The following is a 27,799-nucleotide window of genomic DNA, read 5'->3' on the forward strand; positions in this document are numbered from 1 at the left end:
TGCACCATGCACTAATTTTAGCTAAATCTCTATTAAGGGATTCACCAACCCCAGATCTACATTCAGGGGATGGAATTGATGCAAAGAGAGTAGCATCATCTGCATATGCAACAAGCTTGTTTTCTAGGCCAAACCACATGTCATGTGTATATAGTATGAAAAGTAATGGGCCAAGAACACTACCCTGTGGAACACCGGATATCACATTCCTATACTCACTATGGTGCCCATCAACAAATCTTTGATATCTATTACTTAAAAATCAATAATAATGCTAAGAAACGACCCACCCACTCCCAACTGTTTCAGTTTGAAAACAAGGGCCTCATGATTAACACGGTCAAAGGCAGCACTAAAATCAAGGTCAATCATACAAACTTCCTGACCACAATCAAGGGATTTCTGTATAGCATTGGAGATTGTAAGAAGGGCATCACACGCTCCAAGGCCTTTACGAAAACCAAATTGCAAACTAGGGAGTAGATGATTACCTTCAGCAAACCTATTAAGACGTTTTTCCAGAAGATGTTAAAAAACTTTAGATAATATTGGAGTTATGGAAATTGGGCGGTAATCAGTGGGACTTGAGCTACCACAAACACATTTACATAGAGGAGTAACATTACCAATTATCCAACAAGTGCTAAAAGCTCTTCTTGCTAACTTGCGCAAAATAACATAACTTTGGAGCTAAGAAATCTTCTGTCTTTTTAAAAAACGATGGAAAAATACCATTTGGGTCTACACCTCCATATGCATCAAGGTCCATCAACAGAGCTTTAATCTCACGAGATCGAAAAGCTAAACTAGTTAGTTTAGCCTCAGGAAAACAGGAATGAGGAAGTTCAAGTTTTTCATTACTCTGTTTACTGTCAAAAACATCAGCCAAAAGGGTTGCCTTTTCCTTTGGAGAGTGAGTGACTGAGCCATCTGGTTTAAGTAAAGGAGGAACTGTTGCATCTACACCAAAGAGTGCAGATTTAAGGGTAGACCATCATTTATGTTCTTGAGTTGTACCAGAAAGGGTTTCTTTTATGGTTAAATTATACTCCTTTTCAGTTGAGGCATAAACTCTCTGAGCAAAAGCTCGAAGCTGAGTATAGTTGTTCCAGGTCAAATCTGATCTGTTACTCTTCCAAAGATGATAGACCTCCTGCTTCTCCAAATAAGCACGTCTACAATTATCATTACAATTAAGAGTTTGCAGTTACAGGAGAGGGAGGGCAAGGCAAGTGTAGATATGCAAAGGAACACTGAATATCTTGGTTTTACAAAGAATATCCTTTCAGCTTTCCCACATGTGGGTTACCGTCACCCTAATCTGCAGGTTGGGCAAGATATGAGAAATAAATGTTGTAATAATATTAACTAAAGCTTTGAACCATTCATTATTTTAAGTCTTATTTGGCGACATCTATTGGAGATGGCTCTTGATAGAATAATGACTTGTATGCACAAGTTTGCATTAGAAATACATATGGTACAGTAAAGTACACCTAATGTTTAGTTCGCCTTATTTTACCATGTCTCTATATAACACACACATGTATGAAAATCAATTATGGTATTATATATAGATTTTTAGCTTTAGAGTAGTGGATACTCATTTTACTTAGTCCCTTGAGATTTTTATAAAAAAATTTTATTGACTCTCAAGATGTATATTTATAGAATGAAATATCCATGGGCAGCTGTGCGGAAAAAACAAAGGAGCTACTGTATAAATTATCTTTTTTTATCTATGAATGTAACAAAATATTGTACAGGAATAAACTTGAGAAAGCCGAGATAATTATAGGATGATCTTACCTTCGATGCAAAACAGCATCACTGACATGGAAACTGCAGCATGATATAAAATAATTATATTCTTTTATTTTGATTTATGAAATTACTCGGAGGAAGCAGGGTTCTAAATCACTATTTTCAGACGTTTTTTTAATATAAATGCTGAAAAAACAATACATGCATAGCTTGATTTTAAGAAACCATGTATGAAGATTGCCATTCTTCATGTATCTTCAATATTTGTAGAACTAAAGTATTTATGGATTTCTCTTGTGACTTGATTTCAACTGCTATTTTAGAACAGTGAAACCTTACATCATCATCATCGTCATTATTATTATTATTATTAGTATTATTAGCTACGTTACAACCATAGTTGGAAAAGCAAGATGCTATATGCCCTATAAGGGCAATAACAGGGAAAATAGCCCTGTGAGGAAAGGAAATAAGGAAACAGATAGAATTGTACACCTGAGTGTACCGTCAAGCAAGAGAGTTCTAACCCAAGATAGTGAAAGATCATGGTACAGAGGCTATGAAATTATCCAAAACTAGAGAACAATGATTTTATTTTCGAGTGTCCTTCTAGAAGAGCTGCTTACCATAGCTACAGTCTCTCTTCTACTCTTGCCAGTGGAAATTAGCCACTGTACAATTAAAGTCTAATAGTTTACCCCTTGAGTGAAGAGGTATTTTTCAGTCATCTTGGTGTTATCAGGTGTATGAAGAAAGAAAAGAATGTGTAAAGAATACGCCAAACTACTCGGTGTATGTGTAGGTAAAGGAAAAATGAGCTGTAACCAGGGAAGGATTCAATGTAGTACTATCTGGGTAGTCAAATACCCAATAGCTCTCTGGCAATAGTATCTCAATGAATGGCTATCTCATGGAAGAGGGTTAAGAAGCAGTTGACAAAATCTCAAATTCTATTTCTCGTGCAAAGTGAGGAAGAGGTTTCCAAGGAGTGCCACCACTGTTTATTCTGACATTTCAATCAAAATTATAGGGAAAGAGAGTATACATTGCAGTAGTACTAACTAATACTGAATTAACATGATTTGAAACAATCTGGGGCTACTTAAAAGGATTATATCTGTCAAGAATAGGCATTAAATGAATCATTGTCCCATTAGAACCGAGGGAAAAAATATTATGGAAAAAATATTAGGAAATATTAATGTATCCCTCAGAAGAACCAATTACAATAATTTGCATGAAACTGCACAAACAGATAATGGTTTAAAGCTGATTTACTGAATTGGTAAAAGAGTTGTTTGGATTTTCCCAAAGGTATAATAATACTTACTCTCTTTGCCCTAATCTCTGTTTCATAATGATTAAAGAATATATGGAAGATACATTTGAAGTCATTGAAGGCTAGGATGAAAGCAACATAACTGGTGTTTTATACTTTGAAATTATTTTATTGGTAATACCAGCAACTGACAAATTCAGGAAATTATACACAAGACTTTTCTATAGTATAAAAAAGTGGGAAAATTTAACTGTAATAGCATACTGTACTGTAATGATTTTTTGTTGGTATTTTCTATTTTTCGTGTGTAAATTTGAAAATTTTCATCTTAAGGTTGTTGTGATACGTTTCCCTATTTAATGAAATATGAATATCTCAGCAAGATTTATATTAGGCTAACATGCACAAAGGAACATTTAAATTTGGAGATGAAATTAATTTGATTTTATATAAATAGAATAAGGACCCAAATACAAAATTGTACCAAGTAACAGGCTACTGCTTTTAAAATCTGTCTCTGGTGTACCACTCCAATCACTTCTACAATCATTTTGGCCCTAATTTTTTCTTACCTATAGAATTATAAAGCTCATTAGATAAATGCACTTTAATGGAACACATCCTCCATATACTTTATATGTATAAAATCTTAGAATCCCTTCATACAAGTTTATTTCAACACTTAATGAAGTGTTAGAGGTGCACATGTAGGTGTGTGACAGTAAGCTATTATGATTAGTGTTATACTTATTTCAAGATAGGAAATATTAACAATACCATGCTTTTACATGTTTAGCTTTTTAAAACCCAGGAAAGCAGCACTATGGCATATCCTTATGCAAAACATTACTTCAATTTACTGAGATTTTTCATTCTCACAGAATACACAAAGCAACAGGAAAAGGTGGACATTTATGTGGTAGTTTGCATTAACTGATATTTTACTTATGTGTGTATAGGGATCTTCAAAGGCCAAGTAATGAAAAACAAACAGTAAGTAGTTAAGTAGCAGGTAAAATATCAATTTAATTACAGTTGTATGTTTGTTGCCCCTGAAATTGTTTCAATTATGGTAGCATGTTTTGTCCTCATTTCCATATTTGTTCTGGACTTTTATCAGCAATTCCCAGACTCTTAAAGCATGTTTCCCCTTTTAACATTGATCATCGAGAAATATTTGATCTTTATTAATTGCATTCTGTAAATTTTATTTGCAGTGACCATTCATAGAAAACTTGGTGCATTGTCCGTAAGCATTCATTATGGGTATGCATTTGCATGGTCTTTGCATGTCTGCTTAATTTGGAAATTTTTTTATTGATACATTTCATATTGTTTTTTTTATTATGCATACAGCATCTCATAAAACTTCTGTGCTTTTAAATTTCTGCCATTTTTAATATTTTTAAGAACTTTAAAAAAGTTATGACTACTGCATGCAAATACTGTACAAAACAATATACTGTAATTTATTATACTCTAGTCAAGATATTGAGATATTGCATAAGCTGCTGTAGGTGCATGATTATACATGTACAATATAGTACGTGCCAGGTAAATAGACCCTTTCATGTACAGTACTGTACTTTGGTACAATAAGGCAGTAGATCTTTATGAAATTTTTATGAAATTCACACTTTCTCTAGTTTATTTTTGAGTAATTCATTTTGGTATATTTATTTTTCTTAAAGTATAGTATATGTTTGATGTCATGTCTTGCCTTAAACAGCACAGTAAAGGTTAAAAAGTTATCTGATGTTTTATATGACAAGATAATCTAAAATAAATAGTATACCTTTTTTTTACTGACGATAGGTCAAAGCAACAATTAAAATTTTTATTTTTTTATTTTGAGCTTTTAGTTTATAGGGCATAATGTGCAGTTAGTCATTATTAGTGTGGTTACTCTATATGTTATCTGGCTTCCACATTACTGGGTAATGCCAAATATTGACTAACTGTAAACAAGATATCAAAATGAGTTTTCATGATAAGGTTCATCTATTTTCTTGCAAGTCATATTTCATACCCTGCCTAATGGTTTGGCTCAAATATTGTTGCCTACCACATAGGTAATACTTTGCTGAAGGAATAGATTTGCATTACCCATGGAAAGCATAAATGTATACATGGATATTAATGAACTACAGCGTATAGCATATGTCTTGCAAAGTGTAGCTTGTTTATTTATGCTTTATATCTAGGTCTGTATTGCTGCTGAAGTGGAGGTCAGATGATTGCTGGCTTTTGTTCCTCGATGTCATCATGTTGGTCAAACATGACTGCAGTTTACTTGTTCTGAGTTTATTCTTCTCATGATCAGATATGTTTCCAGTGTCCCGGGTTACCTTTTGGGTTTTTCTGTACCTTTTATTTGGACAGAAATTGCATTGTATTTATTCTATGAATTTCTTAAGATACATGCTTTATTTGAAACTTCTTTAAATTTAAAAAGCTATGTTGAGTAATGTATTCTGCTAAAGGTTATTTTGGCTTTCAGGCCACAAATGATATTTTGTCATTTGATAGATATTGCATTGCATTGGGTTGATTTATTCAATTAAGTACACAATGACATATATGTATGTAGTTACAGTGGATTTACTCAGGCTTTTACAGAAGCAGGGGCATGGGATAACATTGAAGGTTTGTCCAGTTTAAATAAGACCTCTTAGTAGGTCATTATTTTCAGGTCAATTCAGAAAAGCATTTGTTTGGAGTAAGTTCATGACTAATACTGTGATTAGTATTAATGTAACTTGCTACCCATTGAGATACTTTGGCATAATCTGAATTAGAAATATTTCATAAACAAGCATATGGAATACTGTATTATGCTCAATGCTTAAAGATGCAATGGATAAAGATGTAATTAATTGCTTGTGTAGCCCACATTGCAGCAATGAATATACAGTAGTTTAGTTGCTGTTTTTAAAAGATTAAAAAAAATCATACGGTTTCATGCATTTTGCTTTGATGCTGCATCTATTATTAGTGTCTTTTTGTACTGTATTTAGGTCTAATGAAGATATATGTTGAGTTTTTTAGCTTACCATACATATATCTCAACTCAAAACTTTGACTTATAAAGGGTTCTGTAAAAGTTACATGGCTGAAAACTATGCAGTGTGAAGTATGAAGTGATGAAAATAGAAATAGTGATTTAAAAGCTCAAAATAGAGACAACTGGTGAAATCTAACCGAGGCCCTTTGGGTCAATAGGCATAGAAGGGGATGATGAGACATAAATCTTATGCAGTTTTTCCAAGTTTTTTTGTAACATATTGATTGTTAGTTGTATTATTGACAAACTTTACAGGGGAAATTATATATAAAGCTACTGTTTGCATTCAAGAGTATAAATTATAGATTTGCTGCTTTCATCAATACTTTATACATCTGTCAAATGGGAAGAGTGTTTTACAGGTAGTTTTTAATAATTATGGGAGGTATAAGATGGGTTTTATATCCTCCACCAGATGACCTATCTGTCTTTTTGCATTAATTCTTGTGTAGTGAAAGCTATTTTTTGATGTTTCAATATCATGGAAGCATTCATCATATTACTACTGTACTTCAGTTTGTTTGGTTTGATGGAGAATATATACCCTTATGTGACCAATTCAGAACTTTTGAAAAATTTTAAGTTTCATAGTCTGCTGGTCTTAACTTAAAGTACTGTTTTACCATTCTACAACCTATCATCGTGTAGTACCAAACAAGCTAGTAAGTTTAAGTACCTGACTAAAGGAATTGACCAAAAAGACTATGGCTCTTCCAAGAGGTAAAACTATGAGAGTTTCACAAAGAGTACTTAGGCTATTAGGACTGACTATAAACTGTGCTCAGTCAGTTTTAGTGCTACGTGATGGGGCAGTGCTTGCATTTTGTCATGGTTCTGGCATTTTAAGGCTGTGAATATATTTTTGACTGCCTAAATTAAGATCTTTTCTAAGGCTAGGATTATGTGCAATAGTATTAAAGCTGGACTGATAATGTGCTGCGTTCAAAGAGCACACTTTATTTAACCCCAAAAGTTGAAATTTTCATCTTGATGCCTGGGTTACCAGCTTTCTCCATCCAAAGCTTCTTGTGAATTAGATTATAAGGTATGATACAAAATTAAAGTGGAGACAGTAGATTGCATATACAATACCAGATTGACTAGTGCATATTAGGCCTGTGTTCTAACCTTCCAGGTAATTCAACACCAGTAGTACAATGTTGGATGTAAACCAGGTAGTAACCAATAGAATTATTAGTGGTTTCAACCCAAGTTACCATTGAGAAACCTTGTAACCTTTCATTAGTAAAGGTTTTGTAATATGAGTGGAGGATTAAATTTTCAACTTGGATCAGTCATGAAAGAACCAGTCATCACTCTGTAAAAGATAAATGAATTGATCTTCACAGGTCTACTGAAGAATGAGTTTTTTAGCTTGTATATAGCATGTGACATATCCAGTGCATTTTATATGTACAGTATACAGCAAAAACAGAGCCATTAATTGAACATTAAACTTAGCCTTCAAAGAAGCATACAAGACCTTGGCATTGGTGACTTAGACAGAAGAGAACCTCTTCAATACACTGGAGTGCAAGAAGGTGGACTTTTTGTTTCTTTATTGTCTGTGGCTGAGACTAAGATACCAGTTTGTTTTTTGAGGGACAACCTGAAGAGAATTTGAGATATTTTAACATCCATATTGGATGCCTCTTCTCAGAGCTCTTGATCATCTTCAGAAGAGAAGAGAGATGAGGTGGTGGAAGCAATTCCAGATATGGATGTACGAGGAACTAGACATAAAATTAATGAAAAGAGAGATGTTTGGAATCCTCAATTCTAAGGACACTCTCTGGGATAACTGACAAAGATATCCAGTGATGTAAGATGGTTCTGCATCAGTGGAATACAAATTGTCTAGATTGGATCCTGTTCTAATTCTGATTGAGATGATATGGGGAAGCTCTCATCTTTCAGTAACAAACTCCTCTATAGAAGTCATTATCCCTAGTAGTCTCATCCACATCCCAACCAACAGCAGCTTGATCCTCTGGAACTTTTCTAACAAAAAAAAAGAAAAAAAAAAGAAAAGACAACCCTTCTTCTGATGGGAAAAAAACCCAAAAAGTAACTGTTGTTTTTATTATTCCTATGTATCGAATTTTCAGAGTTGGAATCAAAAGAGCCCTCTTTAAATTGACCAGGTCTCCCAACCTAGGTAGCCACACTTGTTAAACCCAATTTCTTTATAATAGTGTTAAAAAATATCCAGTCGTTCACGTACCTAAGAACCATGATTCTGAGAAATCTCATCCATTACGAGATGGGAGTCATCATAATAGTAAAGTTAGGGGAAGTGTATTGAGAGTGAAACACAGACACTTAAATTAATAAGCCTTCAAACCATTTACAATTTAAAGGATATTCCTTGAATTTGATGAATGGGATGTAAAAGTACCAATCTGTCAAGTCTATCAAAAACACTTATTTTTTTTTCACTCTCCCCAGTGAGGGTGTTTCTATTGAAAACTTTGTGAGAATTGTAAACCTGTTTAGAGTCAAAACAATCTAGAACTAGTCTCCAACCTCTTGACACTTGGGACTAGCAAAAACTTTTTATAAAAACCTCGGAGATGGATCTAAGAACCTACCTTGATGTTACTATTGCTTCTTCTCTGGAAGCTGTTTAATCAACATTTACCCCTGAAGTGATAAAGTTTCACATTTTCTTTTCTTCCAATGGACACATGACTAGTAAAGTAATAAGGCACACTGACTGTTGATGGCAAGAAGAAAAGCTGTGATGCACCAGAAGCTCTGTTACTTCGGTCTATATACCCTTTGGCTTGACACACTCCTTCCTCCAGATTGTTAGGCATTTTGATGCTTTAAGATATCTTCTTCTGGATTTGTTTTTAATTACTGTGTATAATGTTCAAAGGAATTGTTTCTAGGCAATCATGATTCTACTTATTTTGTGTCTTGTGTCAGGGACAGTAACTGTTGTGAGGAGTGCAAATACGTCGCCTTTCTTCTCATGCTATTATGTTTCCACAGTATAGTTGATGATAAAATCAAAAGTTCTAAGCACAAAGGAAACTTTCTTTTAGTTGCTTTTACTAAATGGTGAAATCAAGAGCAGGCCAGCAAGGTTTGATAGTGATGAGCTTTAAAAGATTTTTTAACTACTTTAGTTTTCTTTGTTAATTCTGAGGCCTCTTGAGTCTTCACTTAAGTGGGCCGGCTGGCTAATGCCAATTTTTAAGGACAGGAATTTGACATTCATACAACTTAATAAGGTGACTTAGGATATCTCCAAACTGCATAGGATTTTTGCTTCTGACCTTTGGTTTTGCGACGCCAGGGCGATTTATCTTGAAAATTAGTTTATAAAATTCTATCCTCCCTTGATACTTGATATTAAGACCTGAGATTAATACCCTACTTAGACGTGATATAGACATAAAATGAAATAGTTTTTTTTCTAAAAGTAATTTTTTTTTGCCAGATATGAATTTTTTCATTATGGTAAAAAAAATAAACCCTATATTTCAGGAAAAAAGTACGAGAAATATGAAACAAAAATTGAAAAAAGGCTCTTATTTTATTGTTTTATAATGTCTTCCTAAGTTATATACCAAATTTCAATGCTATATCTTTAGAACTAAGGGAGAAGATAAAATTTTAGGGTCAATAAGAATAGTTTTGAGATACAGACGTTCAAAGTTTTTCTTTGTATTTTTACAAAGACAAAATCATTAAATCTTGATTGTTATGAATTTTATGTACCTTTTTGGATATTAATAAACCAAAACAATGTTATTTATCATAATTTAATCATAAATGAAGATCCATTTCCTCGATATCTTCCTTCTTTAGGTGAGACGGTCGCTCCTTCATCATCTCTCTCCTCACTAACTCCGCTAATTTTGCTGATATTACCCACTTCTGAACTCTTATTGGAGCAAATTTTCTCCTTCTTTATGTTAGCGAGATGTTGAAATTGTCTTTTCCTCTTTGAAATGATGATTTTATTGCCAAAAATGAGAAAAACAGACATAAAAATGAGTGAATGTCAGAGGTCAAACTCAAACATGTACTCTCAATGAGGTTTGCGGTAGGACTCAAGGGTGTAATTTACCATGTAATACATCGTCTTGTGACTTGTGGAATCTATACAGATGCCATTGCTCACAACTTGTTTAGCATTAAAATGTAATAATTATCAAAATTTACGATAACAGAAGAAATACTGCATTTTCTTGTAGGGAATAATGTTTATGGTTTAGTGAGTTACTTTTACTAATTATTCTGTAACTATGAAAGTAAGAGGAATTTTGCCAAAATATTTCTTTACGCATTCTCCATTGTCATACGAAGCTTTGTGAATTTTTTCAGGATTTTGTGTTTTTCTTCCTATATACCCCCATATATTGGCATTCCAGATGGGTCCCTTAAAAGCAGTAATTCTGATCTTACCAGCCCAGTTTCCAACCCTAACCTGACTTTTCAGGTCAGGTCTAGTGGTAGTAATGTTCCGTTCAATTAGAGTTCCTCTCACAGAGCTTCTAATTCTTAATTTACTTTAGAACCTTCTGCTGCTAAACCTTTGTATTCCTGCGATTGTAGTCACTCTTTTAGGCAACTAGATGGCAAGGCAGAAGACCGAGCCGCCCGTTGAGATACTACCACTAGAGAGGTATTGGATCCTTTGACTGGCCAGACAGTATTGCATTGGACCCCTCTCTCTAGTCACGGCTTATTTTTTCTTTGCCTACACTTACACGGAATAGTCTGGCCTATTCTTTACATATTCTCGTCTTTCCTCATACATCTGCCAACAATGAGATACTTAACACTTCTTCACCAAGGGGTTAATTTACTGCACTGCAATTTGTTCAGTGTACTTTCCTCTTGGTAAGGGTAGAAGAGACTCTTTAGCTATGGTAAGCAGCTCTTCTAGGAGAAGGACACTCCAAAATTAAACCATTGTCCTCTAGTCTTGGGTAGTGCCATAGCCTCTGTACCATGGTCTTCCACTGTCTTGGGTTAGAGTTCTCTTGCTTGAGGGTACACTCGGGCACACTATTCTATCTTATTTTTTTTTTCTTCCTCTTGTTTTTTTGAAATGGTGTGTTGGGCAGGCTTAATAGAAGGGCCATGGATGCCTGGTGGTTTATCAAGAGGTTGTCTTTTCCTTTTTCTGATTTTTTCTTCTCAAAACCATCCTTACTGTCCTCCCTTCAGTTGAAGTGGCTATCCTGGAGGGTATTTAGCCTTGCATGGTGTATCGGCTCCTCCATGTTGACCAGTTTTTCCGACTTTTTACTATAGTCTATGGATATCATCAATCACTTTTATTATTATTCTGTACATATTGTTTTTGTTTTAATTCTTGTTAATCTAGTTTTTAAGTATGATGTCTCTTTTTTATTTCTCTTAATTCTTATGCTGTCTGGAGACATTGAGCAAAATCCGGGACCAGTACGTCCTAGATTTCGTCAATGTCGTCTTCTGTATTGCAATATTCGTGGTCTTCATGCAAATATCCGAGACCTTACAGTTGCGTCCAGACAGTATGATATTCTTTTGTGCTCAGAAACTTTGGTTTCTAATATGAGGCACTCATCTGAGCTCCTTATAACTGGTTTTAAGAAGCCAATATTGCTGAAACGTGATTCCATTCCTAGGGCCAGGGGAATGGCGGTGTATATTAGGACCGAGTACCCTGCTTCTCATAAGTCCTGCTATCAATGTGGATGTCATGAGATTCAGGTAATAAAAGTTTGTGGCAGGCATAACAACTTTTATTTGTGTTCAATCTACCGGAATCCAGACATGGATGATTCTATCTTTGATTGTCTTCTTACCATTATGGCTAAGATACAAGAAGATGATAGAAAGGCTTCGTTTGTCTTTGTTGGTGATTTTAATGCTCACCATAGGGAGTGGTTGAGTTCTATCTCTCCTACCGATCGCCATGGCTTAAGAGCTTTAGACTTTGCCTCAGAATCAGGCTGTGAGCAAATCATAAATGAAGCGACTCACAGGTCTGGTAATTGCTTGGACCTCGTATACACTGACTCCCCTGGCGTTATAACTAGTAAGGTTGGTTCTCCAGTAGGGACTTCTGATCATGCCTTGATTTCATTATTAGTGAAGACTGAGCAGCCTGTCCCTGATATATCATATTCTTGTAAAATTTATATGAAATCCCAAGCAGACTGGAATGGGATTTTGCATGATCTTTTGTGCTTGAATTGGTCACAATTATATAATAGTGTAGATCCTGTTGTTCCTTTGAATGAGAATCTAGTCAATATAATTGATAGGCGTATCCCTTCTCGTGTGCTAAGGTACCGAATGAAGGACAAACCGTGGTTCAATGATGATTGTAGACGTGCTTATTTGGAGAAGCAGGAGGCCTATCACCTTTGGAAGGGTAACAGATCAGATTTGACCTGGAACAACTATACTCAGCTTCGAGCTTTTGCTCAGAGAGTTTATGCCTCAACTGAAAAGGAGTACAATTTAATCATAAAAGAAACCCTCTCTGGTACAACTCAGGAACATAAATGGTGGTCTACCCTTAAATCTGCACTCTTTGGTGTAGATGCAACAGTTCCTCCTTTACTTAAACCAGATGGCTCAGTCACTCACTGTCCAAAGGAAAAGGCAACCCTTTTGGCTGATGTTTTTGACAGTAAACAGAGTAATGAAAAACTTGAACTTCCTCATTCCTGTTTTCCTGAGGCTAAACTAACTAGTTTAGCTTTTCGATCTCGTGAGATTAAAGCTCTGTTGATGGACCTTGATGCTTATGGAGGTGTAGACCCTAATGGTATTTTTCCTTTGTTTTTTATAAAGACAGCAGATTTCTTAGCTCCAAAGTTATCTGTTATTTTACGCAAGTTAGCAAGAAGAGGAGCTTTTAGCACTTGTTGGAGAATTGGTAATGTTACTCCTCTATGTAAATGTGTATGTGGTAGCTCAAGTCCCACTGATTACCGCCCAATTTCCATAACTCCCATATTATCTAAAGTTTTTGAACGTCTTCTGGCAAAACGTCTTAATAGGTTTGCTGAAGGTAATCATCTATTCCCTAGTTTGCAATTTGGTTTTTCGGAAAGGCCTTGGAGCATGTGATGCTCTTCTTACAATCTCCAATGCAGTACAGAAATCCCTTGATTGTGGTCGGGAAGTTCGTATGATTGGCCTTGATTTTAGTGCTGCCTTTGACCGTGTTAATCATGAGGCCCTTGTTTTCAAACTGAAACAGTTGGGAGTGGGTGGGTCGTTTCTTAGCATTATTATTGATTTTTTAAGTGGTAGATCTCAAAGAGTTGTTGTTGATGGGCACCATAGTGAGTATAGGAATGTGATATCCGGTGTTCCACAGGGTAGTGTTCTTGGCCCATTACTTTTCATACTATATACACATGACATGTGGTTTGGCCTAGAAAATAAGCTTGTTGCTTATGCAGATGATGCTACTCTCTTTGCATCAATTCCATCCCCTGAATGTAGATCTGGGGTTGGTGAATCCCTTAATAGAGATTTAGCTAAAATTAGTGCATGGTGCAAATTATGGGGTATGAAGTTGAATCCTAACAAAACTCAAAGTATGATTGTAAGTAGGTCAAGGACGGTGGCTCCTCAACATCCGGATCTCAGTATTGATAATGTTTCTTTAAATTTGTATGACTCTTTCAAAATTTTAGGCGTGATTCTTGACAGCAAATTTACTTTTGAGAAACATATAAGGTCTGTGTCTTCTTCAATTGCACAAAAAATTGGCTTATTGAGAAAGTCTTTTAAGATATTCGGTGATCAATCTATTCTGAAGAAGTGTTTTAATTCTTTTATTCTACCTTGTTTTGAGTATTGTTCTCCTGTCTGGTGTTCAGCTGCTGATTCTCATCTTAATTTGTTGGACAGAAACTTACGGTCTATTAAATTTCTTATTCCTGATCTAGATATTAATCTCTGGCACCGTCGATCAATTAGTTCATTATGCATGTTGCATAAGATTTTTCATAACTCTGACCATCCTTTACATTCAGATCTCCCTGGACAATTCTATCCTGTTCGTAATACTAGGCAGGCAGTTAATTCTAATAGCCAGGCCTTCTCCATCATAAGACTCAATACTACGCAGTACTCTAGAAGTTTTATTCCAGCTGTTACCAAGTTGTGGAATGATCTTCCTAATCGGGTTGTTGAATCAGTAGAACTTCAAAAGTTCAAAGTTGGAGCAAATGCTTTTTTGTTGACCAGAAGGACATGAGTCTTTTTATAGTTTATATATGACATTTTTGTTGTTGACGTTGTTAATAGTTTATATATGATATATCTCTTTTGACATTACTTTTTTTAGAATGATTTATTGTTAATTTGTTCTCTTCAGTTATTTATTTCCTTATTTCCTTTCCTCACTGGGCTATTTTTCCCTATTGGAGCCCCTGGGCTTATAGCATCTTGCTTTTCCAATTAGGGTTGTAGCTTGGATAGTAATAATAATAATAATAATAATAATATGGATCCTAATATTCCTCTCGCTAAATTAAGTTCTCTTATGGAACCTTGTACAGTATTTAATATCTGGATGGCATGACATATCGTATGATTCCCTCAGTTCTTAATGTTGGTGAGGAAGTTTCAGTTAAAGTTGATTTGCTACATCATGGTTTGGCAGTGTACATCGATCACTTATGAGCTCTGCCACTAGCTCATCACGGGTTAACTTTTGCAGGACAAAATAGCCTTTGCTGAATTGTTTAAATAGCTTGGCCAAGGTGTTGATTCCTTAGACAAGGGAGGATTGGGGGACAGAGACAGATTCAACAGCGATTCCTTAGACAAGGGAGGATTGGGGGACAGAGACAGATTCAACAGCCCTCTTTCACCAGTGACAACACCTGGAGCCTAGTTATCCCACCACATTATCTATTCTAACTTTATCAAATAAAGGACCCAAAATATTAAAAACTGTCCTAACTATAAAAAAATACACTTTTCTCTACTTTTAGCCAAAAAATTCACAAAGGCTAGTGTAGCCTTGGGAGACTCAGTTGAAATAGTTTTATCTAAACAAGTTTGGCAGTCAAAAATTACCGTAGATCAATGTCCTGATGATCTTTAAACTTCTCTTCTGTAAGAGCCACTACAAAAGAGGGAATTTAAAGTGTATTCCCCACCTTATTAGGTTAAAAAGAACTATTTAAAAATTTTCTTTTGTTTACATCAACAATGGGTTCAAGAGAATTAACTATTCAATAACAAGGTGAGGCAATTGATTGCTTAATAGATCACAAATCCTTTTGAGGCCGAAAAAGTTTTAACACTAAACGGATACTGAATGAGAAACTACTCTTGTCTCTAAAGATTAGAGAAAACTTTGGAGTCGTAAAGTTGGCTTAGAGGACCATTAAGAGAGAACTTCTAAAAATTGGCAGCATCAGAACTAACTTAAAAAATTTTTTTGAATACCTTCCAGAAATAAGTTTCCTTAAAGTTTAGATATTTCATCAGATTTAAACTTTTCCTTCATATTACCCTCATTTTTGTCTTCCTCGTCTGGTAAATCCTCTAAAAAGGTAAATATAATACATGCTTTCCCTTTTGTATACTTCCAACAGTAACCTTTGCACCTGTGCTTGGCAAGGAACTTATATTGGCAATACAGGTGCTGCTAGGGAAAACTCAAGGTATGTCAGTGGCCGAGCCTACGGTAGACTACCTCTGAAGCTTTAAATGATCTGTCTAGAAATTATCTTGACTGTTTTACAAGAATCATACAATATTTCATACCATTAATGTAGGTATAAAGTGGTTGATAAGAGCGCCTACTTCAATGAGTGGAAGGGTGTTAGTTGAGTCTTCTATCTCTGAGTTCAGTGGGGATAAAGAGCAGAGCAGATCACAGAAATGTGAGGGTTTCATAATAGAAAACCTGAAGTATCTCAAAATTGCAAGGCTCGTGTAGAGGCGATCAACTCCATCAGTGCTGTGCATTGTCAGAACCCTTAGTGAATGGCGCACTAAAAACAGATTGGTAAAACTTGAGGAGTTAGCCTGGGGTGCAAAATAGGGTAGGTTAGGCTAGAATCACTGGCTGGCCAAGGCACCAGCCACCCATTGAAATACTACCGCCAGAGAGTTATCGAGTCCTTTAACTGGCTAGACAGTAGTATATTGTATCATTCTCTCTGGTTATGGCTCATTTTCCCCTTGCCTACACATACACTAAATATTCTAGCCCATTCTTTCCACATTCTCTTGTCGTCACACACCGGACAACACTGAGATTACCAAACAATTCTTCTTCGCTCAAGGGGTTATCTACTGCACTGTAATTGTTTAGTGGCTACACTCCTCTTGATAAGGGTAGAAGAGACTCTCAAGCTATGGTAAGCAGCTCTTCTAGGAGAAGGACACTCCAAAATCAAACCATTGTTCTGTAGTCTTGGGTAGTGCCATAGTCTCAGTACCATGGTCTTCCACTGTCTTGGGTTAGAGTTCCCTTGCTTGAAGGTACACTTGCAGACACTTTTATAATATTTTTCTTCCTTTTTTTAAAGTTTTTATAGTTTTTATATGAAAGATTTTTTCTAATGTTGTTACTATTCTTAAAATAATTGATTTTCATTCTTAAATATTTCTCTTGTAGTTTATTTCCTTATTTCCTTTCATCACTGGGCTATTTTCCCTGTTGGAGCCCTTGGGCTTATAGCATATTGCTTTTCCAACTAGGGTCTTGGCTTAGCAAGTAATAATAATCATAATAATAATAATTTTGTGCACAAGACTCATTGTTCTTCATAGATTCAACTAACGAAACAAAAGAGGTAAAAGTCTTATGAAACTCATTACTATAAACCCCAAAAGCTTATTAATAGCTAGATGCATTATAATTCTCCTTCTTACCATTATTAACTAGCCTTGTCTTCTCTTGGCTTTCCCCCTGAAGGAAGTGTAAATTTCCTTTTTCCTTCAGAATTCTTAATGTGGTCAACTACCATCTGAACATATCTCAACATAAGAAGAACAATAAGGGATCACATTCTTCACAATAATTATCTAAATCACATTTAAAATGAGGATGGCAAACTCCTGGTTATTACTCCCTTGAACAGCTGTTATTATCATCATTATCATTATTATTATTATTATTATTATTATTATTATTATTATTATTATTTTTATTATTATTATTATTATTATTATTATTATTATTATTACTGTATTATTATTAGCTAAGCTACAACTCTAGTTGGAACAGCAGGATGCTACAAGCTCTAGGGCTCCCACAGGGAGAGTAGGCCGAGTGATGAAAAGAGCAAAGGAAATAAATAAACTATATACTGTATGAGAAGTAATGAATGAAAAATATTTTAAGATCAGTAAAAAATTACAGTACTAACAAATCTTGAAGAAAATTTTTTTATTATCACTAGTAACCTGAATCACAAAAACCACCTAATCCAAAAGCGGTACACATTGACATTATCTAACCAAGGTTAAAGAAGACTAAAAAGACAGAGGCTGTGACATACCCAAGCAAAGGTTATTGCTATTAACTACCATATTATCCTAATACTTTACTAAGAGGCCTAAACCTTCCAACATAAAAGGTTGAAAAGTGGCAGTACTAGCACCAAACTTCACCTTGCTAGAACATCCCAAATTAGTGATATGTAGCACAGTGCTGCATGGTTTATGTACTTAGGAAACACTCACTGAATCTGAATGTGGATGTTTTCTATCCTCTTACTCTCCACCATATAGGAACCTCTTCCATTTTTATTGATAAGTTTAGACTATTATTTCATCAAGTTAGAGATGGTATACAAATACTGTGAATACAGAGAAGTGTCTTGATTTAAACTTCTTGAAGTTTTCATGTAAAAACAGGCCTTAATTCTATACCTTTTCTCCTGCAGTTGCATATATATGTTACCTCCATACAGTACAGTAAAGGAATAACTAACTAAATTGAAACATACTTAAGTCTGATAAAGTGTTTAGTACACTAGATTGTGCAAAAAAAGTTAGTGATTAGTGTTGTTGGCCACCCAGAATGAAGTTGCTCACACTATGCTGGTCTGCCATTTCGGTGGGTATTTTCAAGCCAACATATTTTGACATGTGGAAAAAATTCTGAGAAGTCTTAACAGATTAGCAGAAAACAATTATTTTAACATGATGACAACATACTTGAAAAAGTTAGTTTTATGGAAATTTCAAATGTCTTATTATCAGTTAATAAATACCTTCCAAGGCAGCAAACTATTGGGATGAGTGCTATACCTATTGAAAAGAGAATTAAGTTTGTGTTTTTTTATGCAGCACACAGTAAACTATTTGTTGATCATAAAATTATTCAATTATTGTCTTGTCACTTTATTTTCAAATACATGAAATTTACACACATTTACTGCAGTCATTGGAGTCTGTTTGTTTTTTCAGATGAACTTTTAAATAATAAAGTACTATGTGATAAAAGATATCAGAATTTATTCTTTTTGACTTCTGATGTTTTTTTGTCATTAGTTAGCTGGTATTTTTTGTTGGCGAGTCTTGTTTCAACAAACATCTTTAAAGATTTCATTTTGGACGAGTTTTTGATATTCAATACTTATCTTGAGAACTATCAAATGATTCTGCATTGCTGTAGAAATAGCACTTATCATTTTGAATTGGAAAATTCAGTACAAGTCAATAAATGTGATTAAGGATTTTAATAATTTGAGAGCTACAGCTAGTTTTAATTTGCTTAAATACTGGAAGTTGAAACTGACATTTCAAATAGTTTCCACCTTTTTCATTACTCTCTTGTAAGTGGGGTAATTTCTTCAAAATGATCCAAGGTATTGTATTTGAACAGGTGTTATGATTTTTTGTCAGTTATCTATCATTGTAGTACAGGTAGTTATTTGAATTTTTATTTATGAATATTTTATATATTTAACCATTTTTATTAATTTTTCAGATTTACTCAATATATTTTGTACCAAAATGCTAGTTAATTTATTTTTACTTGGTCTAAATACAACATTCCAGCCTTTGTATTATCATTATGAAACTTGTAGATCATATTTTAATATTTTCTCTCTTTGATTCATATTCTGATTTCTTCTCTTATGGCTAACGTAGTTTGTTCCTTAAATCAATTTTCAGACTATAGCAAGTGTTTATACATATGCTAAATAGTGCAATCAAATCCCTAATCATTGCTGCTTTTTGTAATTAATTATTTTAAAATTCATATTAACTTGAGCATCCTTTTATTTTATGACATTCTGTGGTTGCTGTGAATGGCTTTTAAAGCTTTTATTAGAAAAATTATATTCTAGTAAGAAGACATATTAGTTGTGGATTTCCATGTATACATTTATTTGTACTTAAATTTGTAGTTGATGTTAAGAGGGAATTCTTACTAGGGTTTTACTGAAATAAGAGTTTCCCATTCAAGTATGTTGAGCCTTAGAATCAGTGGTGTGGTGTTGTGAGTGTCATGTGCTACTAGTGAGGTGTGTGTTGCTTGTCTCATCAGGCGGAGCCACATAATCTGCCCACCAGTAGAGATGATTGAAGCAGAGGGGGGGCTGCAACCTCCTACAGACCTACTCACACCCCCTCTCTCTCTCTCCGACTCACTTTCCAACGAAATACAGTAAGCCCAGTTTTCTTGATACTTTTATGATGTAAGCACTCCATGTAAAGTTCTGTCTTTCATGCTGTAGAATTTAAGACTTCTAGCTATAGATGTTTTCTCATTCCCAGACTTTTATCTACTCCTTTGTGTCATGGAGTGTTTTCATGGTACTTGTATATCAAGATAGATGATGTTAGTGAGCAAGAAAAATGCTGTGAGTCATGCTTGTAAAATGCAGTTCAGTATTCTAGCCAGATGGTGTAGTCGGGATTATAATGGGCCCTATTCACGGATTTTGATGGTGTGGTAGTGCATTTACAGTAATAATCATGTTCAAAATTTGTCGAAATTCACTATCAAGCAATACATTCTTTATTTATGTCTAACAGGAATTTGATGTATCTCACAGTGTAGAATTCACTCTTTGAAATCATTACATATATGATGTTAATAGTTATAATTAGGAGGAAAATACATGGGAAACATTTTAAGAGGATTTCAAAAGCATGAAAAATTTCTTAAAGCTCAATAATAGTACTGGCCTGAGGTACATGATTGGCTTTGTCATGATTGCAGAAGTTTGCTGATGTAGAATGTATAAAACAGAATATGCATGGTCTGGGTCATGTCGATATATAATTCTTGAAAAAAATAGATGAAAGGTAAGTTGCATGGCTATGTTGTAATTAGGAGAAATTTAGTTGTGTAGTTAAGTACAATATTATGCAATTAAAAGTATAGCTTGTAATTTAGGCTACGCTGATGGTGTCATAGTACAGTATGGTATTTATTTTATATACACAAATTTTATTGATGCAGTAGTATTCAGTAGCTAAAGCAGTATGCTGTGGCATAGAATAGATGATTATATACAAATGATAAAACATACCTAGACATGTCCATCTATTCTTTTGTTTGGGTTCTAGGAAACTTCAGTTTAATCTAGTGAATCTTTAATTCCATATGAAATTGTGAATTAAATATGTCAATGTCATGGCTGTTGATAAACGAAAGTCAAAACTCTCTATCATACTTATTACAATATTCTGTGGTACATTATAATTTGAGGTACAGTAACTTGAATTTGATGTAATGTTAATGGTTTATTATGAAACTATTTTCTCTTGACTTTTTTTAAAGGAGTGCAAGATCATTTTATTCTTGATAGTCAATTAGGGTATGTTTGCATGCATATTTCCTATTGTAATTTTATTGATTAGAACATTTCATAAGGTGTTGGTTATATGATGTGTAGGATCCCCTAAGCACAGTATGATTTTACAGCAAATTTAGATATTTTATAGAAACAGTTGGTTTTTTTTAGACTGGGAAAACATAAGCTCACGTTTGATCATTACTTGGCAAATTCATAAATCATATTTAGTTCCTAAACCATTTATATTTTTGGTCTTAAAGATTTAATTATATATTGCTCATATTGCTCATAATAAGCTGAATCATTACTAGTACTGTACCATGGATAGATTTCAATTTGTTTCAATGGATGGTAATGACAATCGCGTCGTGGCGTGGTGGTGTGGCGCTGGTGGTTGGCTAGGGCCTTTGTATCGGCCCATCCCTTTGACGATGGAATTAACTAAATGGAAGACAACCTGTGAATAGTGGTTTTCACGCGCCTTTGCTTTATACACGACACCCAAAAGGTGCTCGCGCGAGGGTAGTAAACTCAGCATTCCATGCTTTTATCTTTCTCTGGTATAATTGGAAGGTTTTATCAGAAAAGATATATAAGAAGAACTCTTTTCACCGGGCGCCACAGGTCTCTCCCCAGAAATAGATTTTTCCTTCGTCAAAATCCCTTTTTAAGTACCTTTTGTGGAAAGCTACAAGCAGTAAAGATAGTATTGTATATTATAGAACTGAAAAGGATTCTTGTCAGGGTTCCTCTTCTTTATCACATAACATCATTATTCCTTTCCCTTTGTATATATATGTACCATATATACCAAGGCACTTCCCCCAATTTTGGGGGGTAGCTAACATAAAAAAGGGGACCTTTCCTCTCTACGTTCCTCCCAGCCTGACAAGGGACTCAACTGAGTTCGGCTGGTACTGCTAGGGTGCCACAGCCCACCCTCCCCCGTTATCCACCACAGATGAAGCTTCATAACGCTGAATCCCCTACTGCTGCTACCTCCGCCGTCATCCAAGGCGACTGGAAAAAGCAGCAGGGCCTACTGGAACTGCTTCAAAATTGCTCGCCATTCATTCCTATTTTTAGCATGCTCTCTTGAATCTTTCACATCTATCCTTTTATCACCCAGAGCTTTCTTCACTCCATCCATCCACCCAAACCTTGGCCTTCCTCTTATACTTTTCCCATCAACTCTTGCATTCATCACCTTTAGCAGACAGGCATTTTCCATTTTCTCAAAATGGCCAAACCACCTCGACATTCATATCCACTCTAGTTTCTAAATAATTTCTTACACCCGTTCTCACCCTCAATACTTCGTTCCTAACCCTATCTACTCGAGATACACCAACCATACTCCTCAGGCACTTCATCTCAAACACATTTAATTTCTGTCTCTCTGTCACTTTCATTCCCCACAACTCCGATCCATACATCACAGTTAGTACAATCACTTTCTCATACAGAACTCTCTTTACATTCTTGCCCAACCCTCTATTCTTTACCACTCCTTCACTGCTCCCAACACTTTGCAACCTTCATTCACTCTGATGTACATCTGCTTCCACTCCACCATTTGCTGCAACAACAGACTCCAAGTACTTAAACTGATCCACCTCCTCAAGTAACTTTCCATTCAACATGACATTCAACCTCGTACCACCTTCCCTTCTCGTACGTCTCATAACCTTACTCTTACCCACATTAACTCTCAACTTCCTTCTTTCACATACCCTTCCAAATTCTGTCACTAATCGGCCAAGCTTCTCTTCTGAATCTGCAACCAGCACAGTATCATCTGCAAACAACAACTGATTTACCTCCAATTCATGATCATTCTCGTCTACCAGTTTCAATCCTTTTCCAAGCACTCGAGCATTCACCATCAGCATACAAGTTAAACAACCACGGCGACATCACACATCCCTGTCTCAGCCCCACTCTCACCGGAAACCAATCGCTCACTTCATTTCCTATCCTAACACACGCTTTACTACCATTGTAGGAACTTTTCACTGCTTGCAACAACCTTCCACCAATTCCATATAACCTCATCACATTCCGCATCACTTCCCTATCAACTCTATCATACGCTTTTTCCAGATCCATAAACGTAACATACACCTCCTTACCTTTTGCTAAATATTTCTTGCATATCTGCCTAACTGTAAAAATCTGATTCATACATCCCTTACCTCTTCTAAAACCACCATGTACTTCTAAGATTGCTTCCTCTGTTTTATCTTTAATCCTAATAATCAGCACTCTACCATACACTTTTCCATCCACTCTCAACAAACTAATAACACTCATGCACATCTCCCTTACCCTTATATAGTGGTACAATACATGCACAAACCCAATCTACTGGTACCATTGACAACATAAAACACATATTAAACAATCTCACCAACCATTCAAGTACAGTCACACCCCCTTCCTTCAACATCTCAGCTCTCACACCATCCATACCAGGTGCTTTTCCTACTTTCATTTCATCTAGTGCTCTCCTCACTTCCTCTCTTGTAATCTCTCTCTCTCTCTCTCTCATTCTCATCTCCCATTACTGGCACCTCAACACCTGCAACAGCAATTATATCTGCCTCCCTATTATCCTCAACATTCAGTAAACTTTCAAAACTTTCCTTTTGTGGTCAAGTCATACTCTATCTGTTCCCATCCTTTATTATTATTATTACTTGCTAAGCTACAACCCTAATTGAAAAAGCAGGATGCTATAAGCCCAAGGGCTCCAACAGGGAAAATAGCTCAGTGAGGAAAGGAAATTAGGAAAAACTACAAGAGAAGTTTAAGAACAAAAATAACATTAAAATAAATCTTTTATATATAAAGTATAAAAACTTGAAAATAACAAGAGGATAAAAACTTCAAAATAACAAGAGGAAGGGAAACAAGATAGAATAGTGTGCTCGAGTGTACTCTCAAGCAAGAGATCTCTAACACAGGGCAGTGGAAGACCATGGTACAAAGGCTATGGCACTAACCAAGACTAGAGAACAATGGTTTGATTTGATTGTCCTTCTCCTGGAAGAGCTGCTTACCATAGCTAGAGTCTCTCTTCTACACTTACCAAAAGGAAAGTAGCCACTGAACAGTTGCAGTGTAATAGTTAACCTCTTGAGAGAAGAAGTTTTGTTTGGTAATTTCAGTGTTGTCAAGTGTATGAGGAAAGAAGAGAATGTGTAAAGAATAGGCCAGACTATTCTGCGTGTGTGTCAGCAAAGAGAAAATGAGCCGTAACCAGAGAGAGGTATCCAATGTGGTACTGTCTGGTCAGTCAAAGGACCTAATAACACTCTAGCGGTAGTATCTCAACGGATGGCTGGTGCCTTGGCCAGCCTACTACCTTGAACTGTACTGAATAAGACTTTAACAGAAATTAGTTCATATATGTCTCATTACATTATTTTCTGTATAACCCTTTTTTTTGTTTTTCACTGCATTGCTAAGTATCTTATTTTGAATTTTTATACTGAATGATGTATTAAAAAATGATCAGTTGTATGTTTTCTTGTTTATTTCCATACACTGTTAATACTTATGTCAGTATTAGTGTCTGAATTTATATACAGTACTGTACTTAATTTAGTTAAAAGTTTGACTAGCTGTGGCTTTAGAAGCCTTTGAATATGTTTGAAGAATCATCTGCTGCATTTGGAAGGTTACAATGTGCTTCACTTCATGGCTTATAGGCCTGATGAGTTGGGATTCCTACTTCTTAGATGTCTATTTCTCTTTAGGTTGTGGCGATTTGCTCTTGCTGGACTGAGTAGTAGGTTCTTTAAATTGTTGAATATTACATTCTGCATAGAAAACAGTGCCATCTTGACTGTCGGCAGTCTGGGTTCAGCAACCAGATTAGGAACAAACCTAGGGGACCTTATCAGGTCTGTGAGCCAGAAATATGCTAATCGTAGCAGTACTAGCTTAAGTTTATATATTTTGATATGCCTCTTGCCACGAGCTAGTGAGCAGAACACTGACCAACGCTGGTGCTATGGAGGAATGAGGTATGGGGGTTGGCGTAGGGGTGGGGAGGGATAGTCGTAGTAGGAGGCAGCAGACGGGTGTAGGACGGCACCTTGTTGTTCCAGGGGATGTGGATGAGGGAGAGGTCTAACTGGTGAGGGACCTATGGTCGTAGTTCTATCACGCCCTAGTTTACTATACCGACACTCATAGAGTGAACGAACTGGGTTTATTCCTGGCATTCCATGCATCATTTTTCTTTTTTCTCTGGTATATTTAGCAATAACTATGCCTTAGAAATGGTGCTATAGGAGCATTTCACTGGGCGACACAGGTTCCTAGCCCAGAAATAGATTTTTCCTTCGTCAAAATCCCTTAATCAACCTGCAGTTTTTTTTTTTTTTTAGAATTTCGTTGGAATATTCAACAATCATGGGATTACTAGTTCTTGGTATTGTTGTCCTTTTTTTGTTTTATTTATAAAATTTCTACATGTGTCATCTTGAGATTTTAGTATATTAAAGTTTGGTAACAGACTTTACAAGATCTGAATATGTAGCCTTAGATTTGATCCTCACTAAAAAAGTTTTAGGAGTATTTCTTAGAAGTTGATTTAACTTGATCTTTGTTTCTCTTCTTGGTGAGGCCACCAGGCTTTCAGTGGCTGTGTTGTCTGTATAAGATTTGTTTTGGCATGCTTTCATCAAGAGCAGTATATGGATAACATAACCAAGCCAGCATAGTTGGTTTTTGATGAGTAGGGATTCTACATTTGTGCATCTTATTCTTTTCAGAATCTTTTGACAGTGAAATCTGATCTCTCCAGGAGATGCCTATAATTTTCCACAAACTGGAAACATAAGAATGCTCTATGTGCTTGCGATGGTGTCGATATAGAATCCATGCCTCTATACTATGGAGGAGAGTTGGGATCAATACTGCATTAAATACTGTGCTTATCCTTTAGTGGTCAATCTTAAGTGTTTGTTCTGGAAAACCCTGGTCTTCAACTGGCCAAAAGCATGTAAACCTGGTTTATTTTTCTCATTACGTCATTGTTGATCTAAGTAGTGGATAAAGCAATGCTACTACTGGTGTATTGAAGATAGGGTGTCTAAAGATGTGTTCCATTGATTTCGGGGTGTGGCCAAAAATGGCAGCATTGTCAGCATATTGCAGATTGGCACGTACATGATTTTGTATGGGCTTATAACCATCTGATGTTAAACAGGAGACCATCCATTCAGTATCCTTCTCTTACAGTAAGGTCTTTATTGAGGATATGAACATATTGAACAGAAGAGGAGTCAAAATACTCACCCTGCTTCATGCGCATGAGGATTTCAAGAAGCCAGTCCAGACTTTTGTTTCCGTGTTGAAATGAAAGAGGCGAATTATTTTAAGAAACTTGCTAGTAACTCCTGAATTTGCTTCAATATAGAATTCATGTCAATTGTCTCTTTGTTTCCAAAACCCACATTGACGTTTTGGTAGCATGGATTCAAGTACAGTATATGTTTAGGTAAGTATGAGAGCATGATTATTTTTGGTATTTTACTAGCTACATATGAAAGGAAAATACATCTGTTATCATTGCAGTCACTTCTCTTTCCTTTGTTTATTAATATAAATTATCATGGAGTTATCCATAATTTTGGTAGTTGCTTTCCTCTCCATAGGGCTCACATGCTCTTTTGGACCTACTTTTTGAGAAGGTAGCCTTCTTTCATGAATATTCCATCAGGAATGAAATTAGGACTGCAGTTTTTGTTTTTCTTAATATTTTTTATTGCTCTGTTTCATGTAATTCTGGATCTTGTTGAGGTCCTGGATGTTAGGCAGAGCATCAATAACTGACTTACAAACTTTTTAACAATGATTTACAGGAGATGATCAGTCTATGGATTTAGAATACCAGCCAATTCTTTTAAAAGATTTGTATCATCAAAGTTGCTGACCATAGTGATTGTATTTGTCTTAGGCCCATAGATGGATTTAATGGCCTTTCAAATGCCATACATGTTGTCTTAGTCAGAAAAGAGCTTAAATTTTTTTAGTCCTTCTAACCTACCAGCAATTATGTAGCAATTATATTTGATGTTGTGCCTCCGGGTGAGGTCCCTCTATCTTTAGGAGAGTGCAGATGAGTGGGAATTTGCAAGATATGTATCAATTGTTGCTTCTGGAGCATCGTGCATCATTTTGCAGAACTCCTGGGTGTTCTCATAGCTTCTCCATTTGTCTGATCTTTGAGAGTTCATATATTTTAGTTTTCTGTAATTAGTTTATGCTGAATTGTTTTTTATCTGTAATGTATGCTGTCTGAATATCTGTGGCTAGGCGTCCAGATCAAAGTTGAAGTAGATGATATTTGAGCTACCTTTTCTTGGCCCTTCCCTCTTTAAGAGTGAGTTGTGTGTGTCTTTTAAACTTTAAAGGGCAGCTTACATATCTGGTTACCAAAGACGAATGCCATTCCAAAAATTTTTCTATGGGCACCATACTTCATGCAGGACTTGGATTAGGTGCTGCTGGTACTGACAGGGACCTGCTTCCATCACCCTGCCCATTGCCAAGAGGACTTGATAATTGATGATTATGATTTGATGAGGATGAGGAACTGTGTGTTTGTCTTGCAAAATTACTTGTGATATGTATATGCCCAAACTCTCAAACTTGACCAGCCACCCAATGTCTGATCACAATGGGAAACATTAGCAACCTAACAGGCAGGCTTGTTTCAGGGCACTGCCAAAAAGTCACATAAGTAAGTATCATGACTTACCTTGGTGCTTGTTCCCCAAGGGCAGTGGGACACACTCCCTTGGTTTAGTTCATCAATTGAGATGATGTGCTTCATGTGGGGCTTGAAGCCAAAAAGTGAGAGTTAAGGTACCAGTGGTGAACACTGCTCAGAGTTCATCTTGTAATGATGCAGCCGTTCTATGA

The 27,799-nt window shown here is 35.7% G+C and overlaps 1 protein-coding gene across 4 annotated transcripts in view; it reads left to right on the forward strand.

The window, feature by feature from the left end:
* The window catches only part of Rilpl (Rab interacting lysosomal protein like), a 474,364-nt gene that overhangs the window by 356,879 nt on the left and 89,686 nt on the right, over positions 1 to 27,799 (forward strand). For 2 of the 4 annotated variants that reach the window (XM_068379106.1, XM_068379107.1), the window contains exon 6: positions 19,603 to 19,722. The exons of the other annotated variants lie outside the window; for them this stretch is intronic. In XM_068379106.1, the coding sequence (XP_068235207.1) occupies positions 19,603 to 19,722 (120 nt within the window). The remainder of the gene's footprint in view (positions 1 to 19,602; positions 19,723 to 27,799) is intronic. 4 annotated transcript variants of the gene reach the window in all.

This window comes from Palaemon carinicauda, chromosome 8 (genome assembly GCF_036898095.1).
Source record: "Palaemon carinicauda isolate YSFRI2023 chromosome 8, ASM3689809v2, whole genome shotgun sequence".
NCBI classification, from domain to species: Eukaryota; Metazoa; Arthropoda; class Malacostraca; order Decapoda; family Palaemonidae; genus Palaemon; species Palaemon carinicauda.